Source organism: Strix uralensis, chromosome 10, assembly GCF_047716275.1.
Source record: "Strix uralensis isolate ZFMK-TIS-50842 chromosome 10, bStrUra1, whole genome shotgun sequence".
Lineage (NCBI taxonomy): Eukaryota > Metazoa > Chordata > Aves > Strigiformes > Strigidae > Strix > Strix uralensis.
This window is the reverse complement of record NC_133981.1, coordinates 4,096,521-4,117,592: the sequence shown is the minus strand read 5'-3', so window position 1 is coordinate 4,117,592 and position 21,072 is coordinate 4,096,521. Positions and strand designations below refer to the sequence as shown.

Here is a 21,072-nt window from a genome sequence, read left to right as displayed (position 1 = left end):
ATGCCTCACCCACATTGCTAATGTTGTAATTAAACCTTGTTAAAGTCTTCACCCCCCCCCTCAGGCAGGTGGTGGAACATTTTTTTCCCCCCTGAACAATGATTACTGTATAGGGGGAAGAAACTGTGTGGTGAGGAAGGGTGTCAGGCAGGCTTGGTTGTAATAAATACATATTTAGCAGGCAGAGGATGTTTAGTGCTAAATCAAATTGTGTATTAAAAGTGGAAGTTGCTGAGATTGGTGTTTACCTGTGAAACCAAAATTGCTTCGTGAAGAAAATAATTATAGACATGGGCTCTCTAAAAAAACAGTTGTGAGTCTTTATTAAATAGTTAAAATCAAGATGCTGCTGTGAAGCACAGCATCAGCACATCAGGCGTGGGTCGGCTTGGAGGATCTCTGGGGCAGAAGCACACCAGTGGGCTGTGTGTGTACAGACCCCACAGAGCTCTACCTCACATTCTTCTGAGGTATTGCGATGCCTTCCAAGTTTAAGGTCTTCCAGGAGATAACAAACTGCATCAAGTCATATTCAGTCAGGCGAAACAGGGCACAAAGGAGGAATCTTATTACTGGAAAAGGTTGATGAGTTCAAGGAATTAGTGGAGAAAAATGAATATTATTTTAATAATACTTTATTACCTGTAAAGAGGCACCAAACACCCTAACGAGCGAGTACAGAAGCACAATGCTCACCCATGGCTGCAGCGCCTCTTTGGCAGAAGCTCTTCCCCTTATTTTAAAGCAGCTTCAGTTCAACTTAACTGGGTGCTGGATTTGCTCAGGGACGTCCCTTCCAAGGCAGACCCAGCAGTTATTGCCAGGAGAGAGTATCTACAAATCGGTGTCTCTATAGATACTTACAGAGCTAGGTGTGTGTGCGTGCCGGTGGGCCAGGCCAAGAGCCCGGGACGCTATGGGGGAGCTGCTTGGCAGCCCGTGAAGCACCAGAGAGGAGGTGTTGGTGGCCGGGTGATGGCACTGATGACCCCACAGCAGCAGAAAGCCCCACCATGCCATGCAAAGGCATATTCAAGGCTCTCACAGGGCCAGGGAGATGCTCGCCATTGCCTAAACCTCCTGAAGTCCTGCGGACACAGAGCCAGGAGCAGGATGGCCCTTTCCTGTAATTCCTGTAACTCTCCTCCAGCACCACATTATGAGACAACTCTTCCAGGACTGGTCTCCTTGTACTCAAACTTTATGGCTGAGGCATAGTGGAAGCTCACCAACAACTGCTTGGATGTGGACTTCTCTTTAGTCAACCCTGTCCAAAAGCAGAATCTTTCATGAAATAGCTGGTGTACCTCCTGGAAGAGTGGTTTAAAGCCAGGAGAGTCACTCAAAGGACAAAGATGTTGATAAGCCCCGGGGAAATGATTTGGTCTGAACCTGGCCCGCTGTGTGTTGATGTACCCGTGCAGTCACAGCCGGCAGCATCAGAGCAAACAGCGCTGCTCCTCGACTCATCATTAATGTGCTGGGACATCAGTTATTCACTGTCAGCTTGGCAGTGTCTTAAAAGTTATGTTATTTGGGAAAGAATTGTTGAGGTGTTAAAAACAGCAGCTCACCACAGTGCATGCACTGTAAGGGGCTCAGGTTTCATGAGCTGAAAAAATAAGAGTGTCTTTAATCCAGATTAGCACTTTCACCTCCTGAGGATGACAGAGCTGTGGTGAGGGACCTCTGGCAGTCCGAAGGCCTTGACTCTGGCCCAGCAGGGACAGTTTGCCTCAGGATCTGCACAACTCCTGCATGCAGGTCCTGGATGGATATTCAGTGACTGTGAGAGGTGGGAAGGGGAAAAAAAAGATGGATTTTTCTTGTGGAGCTGCATGAAAAAAATTTTTATAGAGTTTTTCAGGCAATTAGTCAGCGGTACCAGATGGCACATGGAATCATTCCTAAAAATGAATTGGTCGTGGTGCTGCCCTACATAGAAGTTAATGGATATTAAAGCCACACAGTTTTCAAAGAAAAGCAGACAGAAGTGCAGGCAGTTTGCAACCTGCTTGGCACAGTTATACATTGTGTGTGTGTGTGTATGTTCACTCATTAAGGAGAGCCATTAGCTTTGGCACCAGTTCTCTAGAGTCAAACACAGGAGACCAGCTGTAAGGAGAGCCCAGCAGTGAGCTTTTGGATGCTCTAAAAGTGCCATTTATTGATGGGAGAATAGCATCTTGCACTGCCTCAGTCATAAGGGAATTTCTTTAACATGTGTTACACAATGAGGGAATTTCTTTAACATGTGTTACGCAAGTGCCCCCATGTTTGGCCAATCTGGCCTGAAAACCTCTGGAGGAATTTGCACCTTTGCAAATTTTACCATTTCCTTTAGTAGAATCAGCCATTCCCTCTGGGATCAAACTGCTGCTGTGATGACTTTGAACTGCATTTCTGATGAACATTCTCTTGTGTGCAGCAAACCTATTGGGAAAACATAAACTATTGAAAGATAGAAGGCAGAAGAAAGACTTTTGACCTCCTAAGAACTGTTGGTGCATTTTCACTGTAAGGGATGCTGGGGCCACAGCTCCAGCACGGGGCTTCGTGCTCTCTCAGGCACCTCCTTTGGAAAGTGAGGAAGGCAACTCCAGCCTCTCACTCATCAAATCCCTCAGTGTACTTGTCTTAACCATGAGTAAAGGCTAAATAAACACATCTAAACAACTGAAAAGCACGTCAACACCCAACTTCAAAATAAAATGCAGTGAAGTGTGAAATTATACCTTTTATTCCATAAATCTCCAGCAACGGGCACAGTTCTATAACTTGTATTACGCTTTAATACTGGCAGAATTTAACACACCATGCAAACTCCATAAAGTAATTACATTTCATCTCAACAAAGAAACAAAATTCCAGCTCATTCAACCTACTCCATCTGAGGAAGGATTATAGACAATTTAGTGCATGTCGATTTTTCCTGGTGATAAATCCAAAGCAGTTCACCAATGAAATGGTAATGTGAGTTCCCAAGGCAGCTGATTTACAGGGAAAAATAGAGATGTTATTTGGTGTCCTTCAAGGCAGTGTCACCCTGCCTTCTGAAACCTCCTGATGCTTCTTAAAAGAAGCTTAAAAATTTAAAACTTACCTTGAACAGGCCATTTTGGCACTTGGCAATTGCCCCTGTGCAAGTTGGTTATGTGCTTCGCACCAGATTCCCAATCAGCTTTTAAAGAGTTATTTAATTTTGCAAGAAATGAGGTTATATGAGTGATGATGATGATAGAAAGCCATCAGAAGACACTTGCAGGTCCACATCTTGCAACACAGTCCACCAAGCCCCAGGGGTTCAGGTACTCCAGACCCATGGGTCAGGCTAGAAATATTTGTCATCAGAGCATGTGTGGGCTGCCCTTCTGCCAAACCAAGAGTATGTCTGTACACAACAAACCACAATTAATTTAACTAATTTATCTATTAACTGCCCTCAAAGCCTCCAAACTTTAATGAGACCACTGTGATTAAATGCAATTAAAACCCTTAAAGCAAGTTAAAAATGACTGCAGGCACTCTCATTTCTAAAGCCTGGCACAATGCTACAGACACATTCAGGAACAGGTAACTGAGAGGGATGGCAAAAGACATTTCTCCCTACCAGGCATAAAGCAACACAGCACCAAAGACTTTCTACCATCCCTGGCTCAGCCTCTGCAACAGGACAAGACCTTGGAAAGGAGACAGGACACAGCAGCCTCCTGAGGGATGGGGATGAGAGGCTTAAAAAGGGGAGAGGAATACGATTGCCTGCCATGGTCTGTGTTGGTGCATCAGCTCAAAACACAATCACACCCCTCAGCAGCACTGACAGCGATGGAGCTTGGTGATGGGACAGACATGAGGGAAACTTGCAAGTCCACAGGTTTTTTCCGTTATTCTTTTCAAACCACTGGGCATCAGTTTGCTTCTCCTATCATGTTTATTATTTGCATCTCAGCCCTAGCCTTGCTTCTTTGCTTCTGACCCAAGCAGACTCTACAATAAATGTTGCATAGTGATGGGAAACATGCTGTGGAAAAGCCATTGCAGCTTCCCAGAGTCTGGTGCTGTTGTGTGAAATTCAGGGCAGACAATGCAGAAATAACTTGCACAAGTGTTTCCATGCTTTTTCAGCTGATATGTTCACTCCAAGAAACAGAAGACTTGAAGTGGTGCACACAGCTGTATTGCCATAGTTGAGTCTTGTGCATGGAGAGGTAGGAGGGAAACCATCACGACTGCCAAGACAGAGAGAGCAGCACTGGGCAGTAGCAGCAGAGAGGATTAAATGATGCTAAGCATCACCTGAACACAGAGTGGGCTTGGTGGAAGACATAAAATTTGATCAGAAACTTTTGTATCAAAAAGTTCACAACCTTTTTAGAAGACTATGACCAGTGGAAGACCAAAATGAGGCAAAAACCTGCAAGGTGAGGGCTAGTCAAGTTGCACAGAGCAAAGAATTTGATAATATTATGATCGATTATGATGAAATAGGAAGACAAAACTAGAAAGGGCTCTGAGAATCCAGGAAATGTCATTGGGGCAGGGGGCAGCAAGGAGGTGAGCAGCAAGCAAGAAAAAAATCTGGTTTCTATATATAAACCCAAGCCAGGTCCTTCATTCCAACTCTGGTCATTTCTTTTGCCCTTTAGACTTTTCAAAAAGCTGACACTATGCTGTAACTTTAACAGCTCCAAATCATTCCTCCTAATGGCACCTGTATTCAGATTTATATTCTGTAGTGAGTTGGAGTAAAAGGAGAGTTGCAATAGGCACCCTGCGGCACACCGGCCACCGCAGGTCAGTGTGTGTACGGCACCGAGAAAAAACTCAGCAGGTGCAGAAGAGTTCCCCGAGTTATTTCCTATTCTCTGTCTGGCAATAAAGACACAGTTGCACTGGGTGGTAACTCTTAGCAGATGGTGACTTTTTAAAGTTGATTGCTGTACAAATGATACTTTCTGAGTTTGTTCCCTTTAATTCAGATTCTCGGTACTGTGTTCAAATGTCAGAGCGCATCATATTCCTATCTTTTATTTCCTTTGTGAGCAGAAATCTTCTTTAAGAAGTCCAGGAATTACAGCTTGGGAGAAAAGATAGGCTGTCTCAATAAAAGTGATCTACTTTACAAATGTTACAGAATATGATAAAAACAGTAGATGCAAAAAGCACCAATGACTTTGTTCTCAGTGGAGAGTTTTAATTTCTACTGCATTTTTTAAAGAGACATTTTGTCTGCACTGTAATGGTTTACTGGACTGGGGAGGTCCAGGAGCAGCCCAAAGGCAGGATTTCCTCTGCTGCAAGCACAGGAAGGTTGGGGGAGTGGGAGTGGAAGATATCTAATTAATCAGCTACTACTGAAGGCAAATAAAAATAACAGGACAGCTGAATAAGTACCTTATTTACTCCCCAGCTGCCTTGCAGCCCCAAGCCGGGGTAGTCGTGTGCCAGACCCCCACATCATGCAGGGTTTTGGGGGCTGCACATGACCTGGACTGGCAGCCACAGGCCTTAAGGCTGCGCTTTACCATAAATCAGATTCAGAGAGACCAGAGGCAATGCACTTTGGCACCAGCCGCAAACCCAAGGCCTGTGCAGCCGCTCCTGAAGGCAAGAGGGCTGTTATATTGCTCCAAGCTACCTACCACCTACGGCCAGTGGGTTTACCTGCTTGTGCACACTTCTTTACTCATCTGAGCAAGGTGGCGATTCACCACAGTCCCAAAGAGCTGTACTTGTACCTGGACGCTGCAACTAGAAGGCTTTTCTGGTTTTCTGCAAGACATGTGTACATGTTGTCTTTTTAATAGTGTACAGCTGGAAACCACCTCCCCCACCTAACCAGCGGTGGTGTTCAAACCAGCATGGGCTGCTTACACAAAACTCACAAGGATGCAGTGCTCTCCCCCAAAGAGGAGTCCCTGCGAGGGCAATGGGTTGGCTCTGAGGGCTTCACTCCACGTCATCCACCAAATCAGAAAAGATACATCTGCCAATAACTGCAATATATTTTACGGCAATTTGCTGCTGCCGCTGCCAGCACCAGGTGCCAGCAGCACCCACATAACCCCATCCCATACATCAGACTTGGCCTTCATGAGCTTCTCCTGGGGGAGGAGTAAAGGAGCAAATGACACCCCCCCCCAAAGTCCCCTCTGAGAGCCGATCAGTGTGCTGGGGCACTCCACGTCACCCCAGTGAGAGACCATGCGGGGCCGGGAGAGCTAACACGGGCCCAGACAGTGCCTGGCCCCCCGGAACCCTCCTGCGGGCTCGCATGCTTGATGTCACTGCGTTTCCCACTGCTGTTCCCCACATGAGGCAGCCCGTAATGGCTCACTCTGCCTAATTACAGCAAATAGCAGGCAGTTTTGGAGCATTCAGATGATGCATCCCCATAGTCCTGCTCTGCCGTAACTGATAAGCAAATCTGGCCAGCCTGGTGCACAGGATTACTGTCTGCTCCTTCAAATACTGCTTTTCAATGACACAGACATATCAGAACTGGCTGTAAATAAACTCACCCCACCAACCCAGCACCAAGGACCGTCACCTCCTGCCAACACATGAGTACTCTGGAAAAAATGGAGGTGAGAAATAGATGAAGCACCTGTGTGATTTGTACTACTGCGAACCCCTCACCACCACAGGACAGCCCTTGTGTCCCCAGCTTGCAGAAGCTGTACCAAAATCAGTGCCATCATGGCAAACCGGGGAGATTCAACGGGCTTTGGTGCAGCCACTAACTTGCCCTCTGCACTTCACCTCCCCTCAGAGTCGTGTGTTTTAGCCCATTTATTTATTTCACCTCATTGGCAAAAAAGGAAAGACATCCCCTGGCCAGAAGGAAATGTCCCAATTAAAAAGCGAACGATGCAGTAAACCAGCAGAGCATTCTTGAGAGCAGTGGTAAAAACGGCCACCTCTTGTCCTCAATTTATGCTGCTCCCATCACCCCAGGCATTATATTTGTGCTGACAAGGATCAGTTTAACCCCTGCCTGCAATCTAATAAAAAGATGGCGTGGTGGAGGCATGCATAATCCTTCTTCAGTGTCCTAGGAACGGGTGCAATAAAAAACTTCTGCTGCTGCTGATGGGTGGCTGCAGCCACTGCCTGGAATAAATAACTCCCTGCCCAATGCCAGCAGCGGGAAGTGCTTTGGACCAGAGGCTTCTCAGACCCTCATCCCTTTGCACTGCCACAACCCAGGGTGGGCAAATCATGTCAAAATGGATAAAAATGCCAGAATTGCTGTGTGGGTCAGACCAAAGTGTCTGCAATAACTCAGGAGCCTGTGACCTGTGGCGGGGAGCCAGCACACCCATCCACTCCTCCTCCTCCTCCTCTCCCACAGCCGCAGGACATGCAGCCTAACACCCCAGAGCATCTGTGAGCACAGTGCGTGGCTGGTGGTGGTCACCCACCACCCCTCAGTATTTACTAGGGGCAAAGCAAAAGGGAAAGTCCCAAAGGCTCTGCCATCAGTAAATGACAGGATCTTTCCCCTTCTCATCATTAATTGACCGAATCACTGCTGCAGAGCTGGCATTATGCTCTGCTACGCTTTGTAATGAAATCACTGCCTGTGCGTAAGAAACAAATTTAATGATATGATATTAATAGGGTTAGAAATTTCCCATGCAAATATTAATAATTTATATCTACATTCATTTTTTTTGATACTGCTTGTAGTCTCTAACAAGAAAATACTGAGGTCTACCAGCCCCTCATAGATCTTGTCTGGGGAGGACACAGTTGTTACTGGGCTGGAGACAGAGGCCCCCAGCATGATTTCACAGGAGGCACAAATTAGCATTTGGAAATCAAGTCCTGGCCTGCGACCATGTTTCAAAAAAGAGGCAATGCTTAAAATAGAAGCCCTGCTTGCAACCAACTGGCAACAGGTGATGGACGGCGAGCTTTGGTGCTGCCCAGGCCCCTTCCCATGGGCATCCCTGCAACACCCGCAGCAGGAGCCAGGGCTGCTAATTGCCTCTGCAACGAGCCTGGGTGAAATGAGCTGTGGCCCAGGGGTTACAGATCACACCAGGCACTGATCTGTGCTTTGAGGTAGCTGGCAGCAAAAGGAGCGACCTTTGGGTGGTAGAACCAGAGGGATTTGGGGACTGGGGGGGAGCATTTTGTTGTAGAAGTAAGGAGAGATTTGCTGATGGTTGGACTCGGTGATCCCAAGGGTCTTTTCCAACCTGAATGATTCTGTGATTCTGTGTTAAATGTCCTCTTTTTCATCAGTAAAAAAGTATCTTAAAAGAAGGGCAGTGACTGGAGACCCTAGGGATTGAAAGAGATGGTAATTCCCTCGGACAGGCCTAATTGCTGCAACTCAGAATGCTAAAAATGTGAAATTAGGAATAATCAATGGCTGTTTATGATCTGTGAATTCAGCTAATACGGAGTAATTACACTCCACTAATTCCTGGTATTTGTCATCGTTTGGTTGCAGAGGAGTCCTGCAAAACAATAAAAACAGATTGGCTGCGCTGGGCCCACAGACTGGGGGCTTAGCACTGCACGAGCTAATTTCTCTTTTAATGGTAAAAGTGGTTATGATTTCCCTTCTTTCTTTTTCTCTCCTAGCAGCAAAGCCAGCATCAGTGGGCTGTGCTGCCAGGGCTGCAGCGGGCGTCGCGGATGCGCTACACAACAGCACCCCCAATAGCCAGCACCGCCGTGCTGCTGGAGGAGCCCCGCCGGCACACCGAACCCCCCTTGCCAACCAAACACCACCCTTCTCGTGAAACTGCTTTTTCACCTTTTTGTCCAATAGCGTTGTATCAGTCCTCCTATCAACCTTTGTCCTCACGCGTTTCTTCTTCCAGCCCATCTGGCACAGGGTAACCCCGCCGGTGCTTCACACGGGCTGTGCTCGGTCACCAGGACGCTGGTGAAACCTACGGGATGTGTCATCAGTTTGCTGGCATGATTCACTCTTCGATCAATGAAATACTGCTGTTTATTAACCTGTGCAAAAGTGAGAGAGGAGAGGTGAGTACCGGAGCAGAGTGGGTGAATAATCCCCTGTGGCAGCGCAGGTGGGAAGGTGTGGACTGTGGGAGCAAGCCCTGCCGTCATCCACCTCATCCACCCCTCACATGTGGCGTGTAGGAAATGCAGGTGGTGTTTAAAACTAGATAAACAGGGAGGTAAAAGACTCTTTCCTTGTAAAGGTGCTACATTTAACATCTGCGGCACATGGCTTAGCCCGGCAGGAGCAATTTGAAACAGCCACAGCACTTTTCAGGACAAAGTTTGTGAAGTGGCTGTGGCCAAACCTTTCCTAAGAGAATCTGTCATGAATTTATCCCAGCAAGCACCTCCCTGCAAAGCAGCGTGTCCCTGTAGGCACTGCAGAGCCCTGTGAAGGGATCTTCAGGGAGTAGCCTCCCCCCTGGTGCTGAGCTCTCATAGGAGACAGCCCCTCAGAGGGACAGTCCTGCAGCCACTGAGATTTTTTGGCAGGAGCCATCAGCCCCCCAGTGCTCCCCACCACCCGCTGATGTCTCACATGGGGCCCATGCAGCCAGCGCTGGCACAAGGAGGGAGGAGGAGGAAGAGGAGGAGGAGAGCAGTTCCTCGTCCGCCAGCTCGTTCTTGCTGATCCTACCATGGTGTTCATCACAGTGCAGCGATTTTGCACCATAGATTATTCATTCCCCAGCCTGGCAGCTTTTTGATATCACATCTTTTTTTTTTTTTTTAGTTTCTCTTTGTCTGTATCATGCAGAAACCTCCCGGGGGGAGCCTGTAGATGAGCCTGATGTAATTCCATAGCACTGCACCAGTTAATTGTTTGCTGAATCGAGACCAAGCTGATGCCCTGTTCCCAGCACTTGATGTATTCACTAACGTTATCTGTGATCTAAAAGCACCTCTCTGCTGTGTGCCACAGGGGATGGGCAAAACCTGGGCTACCACAGGATGTGGGGACAGGACTCGAGGGCTGCCCATGCCAGCACCAGTGTTTAGGCTGTGCTGCAGCCATGTCCCATGAGAAAAGCACACAGCTCCTCACCCTCTGTGTTTTCAGGAAAACATCTTGGTGACCAGCTGGTGAAATGTGCAGTTGCACAGAACAGAAATTGTTCACACAAGGTTTCCTTGTCAGGATGACGAGGCCCCTGGCCCCGCTGATGTTTTTTGCTCTTTTCTTCTGCAAGCGGCAGCAGCGTCTCCATCTCCACAGAGGACCTGGGGGGCCTCAGGTCCCTTGAAGCAGGAGGAGAAATTCATCTCGAAACAGGCCTCCCCCAGAGCGCTACAAGCCCTGTGCCTGGGCCAGCTCCTGCACGGGCGGGAAGCGGGGGACGGAGCAGAGCAGCATGCTACAGCACGCCGGGACTTGGGGCGCTTCGTTATTGAGCTGAGCCAGTTATTGCCAGCAGCTAAACAAACTAATAGGAAGGATATTTCCCTGGAGAGGGAGGAGATTTCTGATTTAGACTGCGCTGTTTAAGCCCAGACGCTCACTGCAGCTAAAATTTCCTTCCGAGGGCAATAATTATCCCAATGCAAAGCCCAGGCCTGTATTTGCTTTTCTGCTCCCTGTCTGGAAGGTTTTGGTGTAGAGGCTTCTATTTCCTCTGGTGCACAGCCCAGCACCTGGGCTGCATCCTGCACCCCTTGCCCAGCACCAGGAACCAGAGCCAGGGGAAAGAGACAAAAAGCTCAGGGCATAGTTTTATGCAGAGAGCACCCTCGGGTATTAAACTAATTACCAGGGAGCAGCATTGGTCCTGCAGGGGCTCTGCTCCAGCCCACTGCAAGCTGCAGTCCCAAAGGCAGCACTGCTGCTGCCAGCCCAGCATCTCCTCCACTGGCTCCTGGATGAAAATTGCTTTAAAAGCTCCAAGAGAAGCCGTTTGCTTCGCATAAGTGATGGGAATGGAAAAGAAAAACGAAAAAGGAATGGGAACACTTTTGTTCTTGGCTGCCAGGTAAATGAGGTTCAGCTTTGGAAAATATATAGGGCCTCTAATGCTAACTGCAGTGCTGGAGTCTCCAAGGAGTGATTTCTTCCTTCAGAAGCATAATAATAACAATAAATGATTAAAAAGAAGGCAGCCTAAATCTATATCTACAGTTAACTCAGGACTCCTTCAGAGTTCAGGACGGTTGCTGGATAAATAAATGCTATTTGAAAAGGGAACCTCCAGCCTCCTGCAAACAAGAGGCAAAAAAGCAGCACGCAGGGCCAGCCCACACACATGCAACACCGCTGGGGGGAAAACCCAACAGATAGGGTTATTCTGGATTTGTCCCACATGGGGAATGCCTGTCCTGGCTTCATGCCCACCCGCTCCCATCACCGTACCCCCCACCAGCCATGCTGCCCATCAAACACGATGCACTGGCTTAGTGCAAGTGCAGAGTCAGGCTGGTGCCCACCCTGGGAGAGGCTTTCCTCTTCTGATATGGCAAAAAACAAATGCCAAAGTGGAGAAAACCTCCAAATGAACCACAAGAGCTGGTGGCCACAGGAATGACTTTTTTTCCCCTCCTTCAGGATAGCTGCTCCCCAGCCACTGCGCCCCGTGGGGCTGCACACCGGGGTGCCCAGCCCTGTGCGGGGCAGTGAGATAAGGCTCAGGGAAGTGCTGTGAGTCACAGAGGGCTGGGCCAGGCTGGGCAGCTGCACCATCACGCTGCCGAGCACATGGTGCCCCAGCTCCCCGGGATGCCCCAGCACCGATGCAGCCTACGGAGAGGGACACTGAGCAGTATGTAGGCTTGTCCCATCCCTGACCATGGGAATGAGGCTTCTGAAATAATGTCTTTCTGCAGCACTTTTCTCTTGACTTGTTGGTAGGTTAGATGGCTGCACAGGGAAGGTTTTAGTTGTTCCTCCTTCTTGTAGCGTGGAGGTGAAGGGGAAACCCCACATGCTGGCATCATTCCTCGAGGTGCAGCTGTGCTGGTTTCATAGACAGCCTTAATGAACTACCTGTGTTAACGGCGAGGGTTAAATCCATGTTTCCACCCATTATGGGATATGTGGTGGAGTCAGCTGTATGATGTGTTGTCCAAGTCAAACCCCTTTATCCATCATGTCTTTGGATGAATTTGCAGGGTGTTCACTATGCAATGCTCCAGCGCACAACCCGGACACCTCCCAGGTGCCGACTGGGAGTCCTCGGGGTGCTGGCACCCAGGGCCTTGCTAGCTGCCAAAAACACATTTCAGATCCTCCCATAGGTGCAATTACCAAAAACCAGAGCCCTTCACCACAGCTGCCCAGTGAGTGCTGCATAGCCCACACTTACCCCTGCGCTTTCGGTCCCAAGAAGTGCCTCTTCCCAGCAAACAGCTTGCTGCCAGCCCTGAGCACCAACATTTGTGTCCCTCCTTTTGCCCTGGGGTTTTGGCACAGGCCACTTCAGTACAACGTGCAATCCACAGCACTGGGATCCCCGCTGAGCTGCCAGCCACCATTCCTGTGCTGGAGGGGATGCAATCGCTCCCCTCCATCTCTCATCACTGCCACAGGTCTTGATTCACTGCTTGGGGAAACCTCACCGGAGAGGCGAGCTCATAGCGATTTAGCTTTGTGCTCAGTGACACATGCAGAGAACCAGAAAGCAGCTGTCAATGACAAAAGAACAAGAGGCAGAATCGGTAGCAGCCACGGATGGGTGATGCTCCTCTGGCAACAGCAGGCAGTGGGAGCAGGATGGGGCCATGCCTGCCCCGTAACAGGCAGCGATGCACCCACACCGGGCACCAAAATCAGCCTGTGCACTTTTCACCGGCCCCACAGCCCCGCTTCCCCAAGCAGCACCTCCAGTTCTGCTCCCAGATGGGGCTCAGCCACCGTGGCTGGCCCCAGCCCTGCCCACCACCATTGTGCATCCTGTTTGGCTTCTGTTTCAGGATCAGGGCCTCACCCTGGTTAGCTATTGACTTGTGCTGGGGGCAGTTTCCCTGCAAGATGCCCTCTCCAGCCATTTGACACATGCAGCAGCTGGCCAAGCATTTTTATGCGCTGAGGAATTTATAAGCCCTCTGGCAAACAGTGCTCTCCCATTGAGTAACTCAGCAAAGCTCCTTTTGAGACTAAAAATGGCATTGTAGCATTCTTCATTCTCCTGTGGTGGGACCAGCCCTGGACACACCGTGGACGTGTGCCCACCAGACACCAGCCCCTCTTCTGCACCCCTGTGTTCAGTTTTTCAGGAAAACCCTGACTTTTGGAGGGATGACTTGCTGGGTGTGGGCACGTGTGACATCTGGCAGCCACCCTCTTTGGAGCTGCATCCCTGCCCTGCACCAAAATAATGCCTCATTCATGGTCAGGGACCTGCTGGGAGAGAGAGGGACATGTGGGGCTTAAAAGCAGAAAAAAAAAAAACCAAGCCAAAAGCAACAAAGGCAGAAGCTTCTGGGGAAGAAAAGTGAAGTTTTCCTGCAGCACTGGGAGGAAACAGGAACATTCACCCGCTGCATCCTAGAAAACCTCCCTGTGAGGGCAGGGATCTGCCTGGGTTTCTTCTTGGCAGCAATAACTCAGTACTGCCAAGCAGCAGTTCAGTCTTGAGCAGGCTCGGGGTGGAGCCTTTGCCTTGCAACACCACAGAGCTCTTTAGCAATATTTGTCTGAGAACTTCTTTGTTCCTGGAATGGTTTTTAAAGCAAATAGTTTCAGGTTTATTAGACAAATAACTCTGTTTATCACTCACTATAGTTCCTTCCTTTCTCTCTCTCTCGCAAGTCTCTCTGGCAGATGCCAGAGCACAGTCATCATTTTTTCCACCACAGTCTTAGCAAAAAAAAAATTTAAAAAAAAAAATCTGAACAATTAAAAAATAATATAATAGAAATCCCAGGACAGGGCTACCCTCTTGTAATGTAATCAGGGTCCAGGAATTTCACCATCCAGGGACTTTGGCCAATAAATTTTACCTGGGATTAAGGTGAAGATAAATAGCCCAAATAAATAAATTACTTCCCTAAAGTGGTAGGTGGTTTGTTTTTCCATTTCTCTTTCTCTGCAATGAAATCAATACGTGCATAGAAAATACCACAAATTTGGCAAACTGTGCAACAGGCCCTAGTGAAGCCGGTGTCCCCCACAGCAACAGGGACCAAATGGGGACTGTTTTGCAAACCCAGTGGAGTTTTACTCCACTCACTATGTCCAAGTCACAGCCCAGGTCCAAATCCTTACCAGCACCACGCTCTCCTCACGGCATTGAGGGGGGGAACTCGACATGCTCCAAAAGCAAACCAATACCAATTTTGAAGATTTTGTGACTTGCTAAGGGGGATTTTAAGGACTGCTCTTCTGCCCCCATCACACCCATCACCAGGTCAGGCTCTGCGCTGGGGAGCCAGGCATGGGAGAGGCTCCCTGCATTTAAAAAGCAGAACTTCATGCTGAAAGGAGCAAAACAGCCTGGTGCTGTCCCCCCAGATCCAGCCACAGGCAGCATTTGTCCTCCAAAACCTTTAAACTGTCCATTTTCAGGTCTGTGGCTCTTCTACCAGCTCAGTGAAAATGGGCTTGTCAGGCCAGCTCCAATATGAGTTTAAAACCCATTTCAGGGATACCGTGTCAAGGAGCTGGGAGCAGCTGGCATGAGGAAGGGCTGCAGGTGTCAGGGATCCCTGTGCCCCCCCTCCTGCAGGGACAGATTCCTGCTCAGGGCCACCTTCCTCTGGGAGGAACAGCTGCAGGGAGAAGTGAGATGCTGCTGGGAAGAAAGTGTGCTTAGCTGATACGCTATCAAAAACACACTGCCGTGATATGCAAGAGTACACAAACACCTTTCAAGGCTTTCTTTAAAATGCAGATAAGCCATGAGGCCACTCTCCCATAGAAAGGAAAGCCGCTAGCTCCCTGTCCAAGTGGCTTCGGCAGCTCCTCCTTGCCGCAGCCACACGAAGACATGGGCACAGCGGAGGGGTCTCGTGGGGAGCGGTGCCAGGCTCAGACAGCTGAGGTGTCACTGCGGGACTGCCACCCTGGCCCCCTGCAAACTTCCTCTGGGGTGCCAGGCAAAGCAGGAAAGCAACAGCTTTCCTCCTGCAATGCAGATTGTTCTCCTCTTCGTTTTTAAGACTGCCTAAAAGCCCCATACGGGGAGCGATGCTGCAACCTACCCAAGGGCCAGGGGAAGCATCTCATCAAGGCTCTGAGGGGGGAAGCCGGGTGCATCCCACCTAGGGGCCAAGGGAGGATGCTGCACCATGGCCACAGTTAATTACATGGCCACAGACAATTTCCCTGAAGTCAAGCCCTGAGAGGGAACCCAGAGCGGGGCTGGGTAGGAGGCAAAGCTCTTCTCTCCTTCCTCATGACGTAACAGCCTGAAATCAACTTTCAGCCCAGCCCTGCTACAACCTGTTGCTCCTTATTTACCCTTCAAACAGGAAAAGCAACTCTCAGCATAGCTCTTTTACAAATTTTTCTATGCCAAGCCTCACTAACGGGCTGCTTTAGTTAACATCAGGCTCTTTAACTCTGAGCACATGTCTCACAGGTGACAATCTGCCTTAGGACTCCGGAGTGGCTTCCAGGACAGACGTTCACCAGGCTGCAGCCCCGAATTTTTAAGGTAGGAGTGGGTCCCCAGCCCCTGGGAGCCCAGTGCATGGGGTGGCAGGTGCCCATCCCATCTCTTGGGGTGGCAACAGGAAAGAGGGGGGCAGATGGACTTGCTCGGGTAGGAAATAGTTCATGCTCCAAATCACCACCACTCCCCATTCACATGAAGATGCTGTAGGATCTGGGCAAGTGGAAAATATTTCTATTCTTAAGTCAGGTGTCCCCAAATTTGGCCACTCCACCCCACTCAGTGGTGCTGCCCTTCTTCCCTTCCCCTTCTAGTTGTAAGGAGGACAAGCTTGTTCCCACAGATAATATTTGAAACCTGCCTTGCTCCATCCCAGAAGGAAATGCAGCAAAGCCATGATTGAAAATACGCTCCTTGAGAACATTGCTATCAGCAGAATAGAAAAGCTGAGAAAAGGACACGAAACAGGAGTGCACAGGGCAGCAGAGAGTCACAGTGAAGAGTTCAGGGGCTTAAAACCAAAGCAAGCTCAATCCATGCAGCCTGCTCCAATGTACAGGAGCCAGCACTTCATCAGCAGGGTGGGACCGAGCACATGTGCCCGATAGGAATTTATACAACTTTAGTGACCTCTTAGTTATTGCAAATATGTCTAAACATAGCAATTATTTTTTCATCTAATATCTGCCTGACTTTGGTGGGCTACTGGTATGCTTTATGGTATTTCCTTCTTTTTCCTCAGGGTGACCTGTGACCGTTGGCCACCCCCTCAGTTGCGCTCTCTCTCCCCACCACCATGCGGGTGACAAGTAAGGAGGGAGACAGATATTTACTTTTCTCTGTCCATATTTCTACAGTTCTTTATGCCTCCTTCTCATTTACATAACCCCTTCCCAAGCCCATCTACACTGACCTTCCCCTGCCAGGGACATGGAAAAGGGCGTTTGTATAAGTATCAGTTTTTTAAAAGATTTGTGTAGATTTCAGCTTGTTGTATTTTTCCCAGTGAAACCCTCTGTGCCTGGGAAGAGATGGCTATTGAGACATTCCTGGTTCCATAAGAGCCATTCTGCCACAATATAAGTATATTTTTCTACTCTCTTTCCATGCAGGACTGGAACGTTTTGCTCCGATGAGTGCTGCTTTAAAGCCAAATGCCAATCACATTTGTATTAGCAGCTGCTCAGCTGTAGCTAGTGACTAATTGGGGATAGCAGCCTTCCCAGCACTGGGAATGTAAGAAATATTTGGATTTACATAGCTTTCTGACTAATTATCAGATTTACTTTAATGCAGAGAGAAATATGAATAGTGCCTCCCAGTAGAAGAGTAATGCCTATCTGAGCAGTGCCACATGCTCCAGAGATATTAATTAAGAGATCAGAGTCCTTTTAGAGGATGAAGGAAGGAGCATTAGCTGCCTTCCCACACCACACAAGCACTGGCTGTCACCCTGTGCCTGGTAACCTGGGGACACACAGACCAAGTCCCTAAGAAGCCAGAGGGATGCTCCAGTCCCCAACCCATGCTGCTGCTGCTCTCACCTGGCTCCTCTCCCATCCCTGGCAGGCGTGATCCGGTACGTGGCACTGCTCATCACGCTGCTGGGCACATGGTTCATCGTGCAGATGTACTTCGATCAGAGCTGGAAAGACATCAGCCTGCGAAGCTGGCTTGGTGAGGCACCAGTGGGTCTTCAGCCGGGTCCGGAGGGAGGGTGCAGGCAGCCCTGTTGTGAGTCAGACCCCAGAGCTGCATATAGTTGCCATGAACATTTGCACTTGGAGTCCCTGGCCAAGGCTGTAGCCACCAGCTCTGACCATCAGGGCAAGGAGGGGACAACATGGTGGGAAGCTGCACTGGGGCAGGTGACTCCAGGGGTGATTGCAGCCACAGGGAGCAGTTTTGGGGAGCTGATGTCTGAAGGGTTGCTTCTGGCTTGGGGAAGAGCCAGCAGCTCTCCAGAGTGTCTAACCCTCTTGCTTGGTACGCACAGGTGCCACGGACAAGCTCAGCAGTGAGTACTGCTCTCGACTTCATCTTCATCACACAACACCACTCCAGGGCTGAGGGTGATGGTGGAAGCGCGATAACTGCCCTGAAGCTGCCCTTTCCCAAGGCAAAAATCCCAGCCTCCCAAACACAGGGGATTTTAGTTATTGCACAGAGCAGCAGTGCCTTTGGCAGGCTCTGCACGCACATAAACCTTCACATCATCCCCCTGCCCCAACAGAAACACCCCAGGGCCAGAGGCTACAGCAGGAAGCAGGTCATGGCCCAGTCCGGGCAGCGTGGCACAGATCCCTGCCCTGGACAAGAATGGGGAAGCTCTGGGCAGAAAAGCCCTGAGGGGCTGGCCTTGAACGAGCACCAGCTCTGAATGCTCCCCAGCACACCCCCCTCTGCAACCCCCATGGCATCAGCTGTGCCATCCCGCTGCTCACACCCAGAGCAGCACCCGGCACCCTGGCCAGCAGCACCATAAAGCTCAAACAAGAAGCTGGTCCCACCCCAGGACAAGCCTCCTTTGTGCAAGAAGCTGGTCCAGGTGTTGCCTCCTTGGTGGGCCACTGTGCCCCAGTGCCAGCCCTGCTCAACCCCTCGGGGACATGGCCACTGTCCCCCCACGGGGCCAACACCATGCCTTGCAGCTCCGCTCCTCCCTCACAGGCAAGCAGCTGCCCCGGCACAAGTGTGGGAACCAGAAGAGCTGCCCCCAGAACTATTTTGCCTTCAGGATCATCAGCGGCGCCGCAAACGTGGTGGGACCCTCCATCTGCTTCAACGACATGGTGTAAGCAGCAAACAGTGGAGACAAAGCAGCCATGGCTGGCCTGGGCTTGAATATGGAGAGTTTGGCCTCTGCTAAGCACATCAATGGCCATCTCAGCGCATTTGTGGTTAAAAAAAAAAAAAATCAGAAGTAATTTTCTTTGTTACCACTTCTGTGGATATTTTGCTGCCTGCAACCACTTTGCTCCATCATAGTTTTACTAGCACCAGCATCTCCAGGGCATCCCTGCACTTACTGGTGCTCTCTGCTTTCCTTTCCAGCATCATGAGTAGCGTGAAAAACAACGTTGGCAGAGGCCTGAACATTGCACTGGTGAATGGTGAGTCAGGCAGGCACTAACCCCTCCCTTTCCCCACAGCCAGGGTCCCTTCCTGCCCCAGGAGGGAACAGGCCACCGGGGACCCCATCCCAGGCACCGTGGCTGAGCCAAAAGCACATCAGCCTGGTGCTGCATGGGGTGGACAGCCACAGTTATGGTTGCAAGCACTGCCTGGGAAATGGGAACAAACCCATCTCTGTCGTGCACGATGGCTCCACGAACTCCACCAAGCACCACAGTTACCATCGCAGCAAATATGACACACCAAGGGAAGAATTTTGAAGCAGGAACGCCAAGCTGGTGGCCAGGCAAAGCCTAGAGCCAACCCAGTGCAAACTCACTGTGCTCTGTTTTGAATTTGAACCTTTCAGGAACAAGCGGGCAGCTCCTGAAAGCTGACACATTCGACATGTACTCTGGAGGTAAGCACGGTCACTTTGCTGCTTGGCAGCTCCCACCAGCGCTGATGGCTATTTAGGCTGCTCCTCTATCTTGCGAGAGAGGCTACTTTCTGAGATAGAGCTAGCGATACTAATCCTGAGATTTTGCAACTTTCAACTCAGTTTTTGAATGCTGGTGGTAGCTGAGCAGCAGTTTGTTTCCCTGCCTTTCGCAGGAGAATAAATACTCAGGGCATGGCAGTCGAGATGTGGCCCCCAGCCCCAGCAAGGCTGTTGGAGCAGAGTCTGGTGGCAGCAAAGACCATGACCCTGCTCCTGCCAGCTTCAAACAATCTTCCTAACAGCAAGATGCCCTGAGCCAGGGCAGCACCCACTCGCAGCCCATCTGGCACTGACTTGCAGGATGCTGTAAATCCCACCACTGTGGCAAAGCTGTTACCAAACGTCTCCAGAGTTTTGGCAGGACTCCTCAAAAATCACATGCTAAAACCACCCCTATAGCGCTTTTGATTTACCCTTTGTTGTTTGAGCCTTCCCCAGGGATCAATCACCCTTTCTGCTTTTTGGTTTTGCAACCTATTCTTGGTAGCTCTGGACTTTTAAGGAGAAACACCAATATCACAAGATTTCTGGCTGAGTTTGCGAGCGAGACACGTGGTGGGAGAGGCGCCGGGAAGGAGAAGGCAGTCAGCCTCTGTGCCACTAGATGGGGCGTTAGATTCGAGCATCCCAAGATGCGGGATGAGGAATAATTCCCACAATACAGCCGAAGGCATGATCCCAGGGCAGGCAGCTCTGCGGCCAAGCGGGTTCATTTCTTGTGTTGGGAAGTAAATTCACGTAACTAGATTTCACAGTTTAGCAAGCAAAGTTTAGGAGCAAATTCCTCCCTGTAGCTGTACCGGCAGGAGGAAAGCACGAGCCCTGGGCTCTGCAGGAGGGAACACAAGATGAAAAATGCAGCATCTGGGAGCCTGTCCTTTCCCAAGACCATGACCCCAAATCCTGGCTAGCACCAGCACAGTCAGGACATTTCCCACTGGCCCAGAGGAGGTTCCACCAGCTGCCATGCAGCAGTCCCTGCTAAATCCCTTTTTCTTTCCCTAATGCTCTTCTCTTCCAGACATTAACAAACTGGATACCTTCCTCCAAGAGATCCAGCGTGGCACCATTGTGCTGACGGCCAGCTACGATGATGCTGCCACAAAGTGAGTCTGGCCCTGGGAGCAACACCTGGCTCCCCCAAAACCCACATTTGGGGGGAGCTGGAGGTGCTTATGCCAGCAGCAGAGAGAGGACAGTAGGGGACACCCACCTGGCACCACACTAACACCTTCTTACCCTCTTTCAGGATGAACGACAAAGTACGGGCACATTTCGTGGAGCTGGGCAGCAGCCACGTGAGCAAGCTGGGCTTCCGGGACAACTGGGTCTTCTTAGGAGCAAAAGGGCTGAAGAACAAGAGCCCCTTTGAAGAGGTACATGGCCGTTCCCTGCCACCAGCTCTGGAGGCTCCCATCCTCTTCGTTGCACCTCATGAGCTACATCTCACTCACCTGTCTGCAGAAGACGTGGACCAGTAGTGTTATCCCCCACGTCGAGCCAAGCTGCAATTTTGCCATGTTGCAAACTTGCACTGTGCCGCCAACCTCCTCATTCATTTTCTCTCTCTCCTTTTTTCCCTGCAGCACATCAAAAATGATATGAAGACAAATAAATACGATGGCTGGCCTGAGCTGCTGGAGATGGAGGGCTGTGCCCCCAGGAAGATGGATTAACATCAAGCCCCAGCCTGTCACGGAGGCAAGACCAGTCTCACAAGGATACCAGCCCCATCACACTGACCCCAGCCCCCCCACCGCCCTGTCACACAGCCCAGCAGCAGCTGCCTGCTCCCAGGGACCAGCTGTTTCATAGCAGAGACTGTGCAGGGCTTGGAGAAGAGCTGTACAAGTGCCTGCAGAGCCTGAGCAAATGCCCAGCCAGGTTTCAGCTGAGCTGTCCTCATTCATGGGTCAATCTGGGGTA

At 50.0% G+C, this 21,072-nt stretch overlaps 1 protein-coding gene and 1 long non-coding RNA gene across 2 annotated transcripts; one reads left to right on the top strand and one right to left on the bottom strand.

Moving 5' to 3' along the window:
- Window positions 1-2,364: 2,364 nt before the first annotated feature.
- Window positions 2,365-20,709, bottom strand: LOC141947667 (uncharacterized). The gene is made up of 3 exons (XR_012630223.1): window positions 20,601-20,709; window positions 8,774-8,982; window positions 2,365-2,433 (listed from the first exon to the last, which is right to left on the bottom strand). It is a non-coding gene; the product is annotated as an uncharacterized LOC141947667 (long non-coding RNA).
- FAM3D (FAM3 metabolism regulating signaling molecule D) lies at window positions 16,327-20,822 on the top strand. The gene is made up of 9 exons (XM_074878978.1): window positions 16,327-16,339; window positions 17,100-17,207; window positions 17,527-17,547; window positions 18,201-18,324; window positions 18,585-18,643; window positions 19,015-19,065; window positions 20,168-20,252; window positions 20,396-20,522; window positions 20,733-20,822. The coding sequence occupies exons 1-9, from the start codon at window positions 16,327-16,329 to the stop codon at window positions 20,820-20,822; spliced, it is 678 nt and encodes a 225-aa protein (XP_074735079.1).
- Window positions 20,823-21,072: the final 250 nt, after the last annotated feature.

Bases quoted from the DNA above. Each gene is read 5' to 3' on its own strand.
- FAM3D (XM_074878978.1), top strand. The intron at 17,208-17,526 runs GTGAGGCACCAG...TGGTACGCACAG, and splicing joins CAGCCTGCGAAGCTGGCTTG to GTGCCACGGACAAGCTCAGC. The intron at 19,066-20,167 runs GTAAGCACGGTC...CTTCTCTTCCAG, and splicing joins ATTCGACATGTACTCTGGAG to ACATTAACAAACTGGATACC.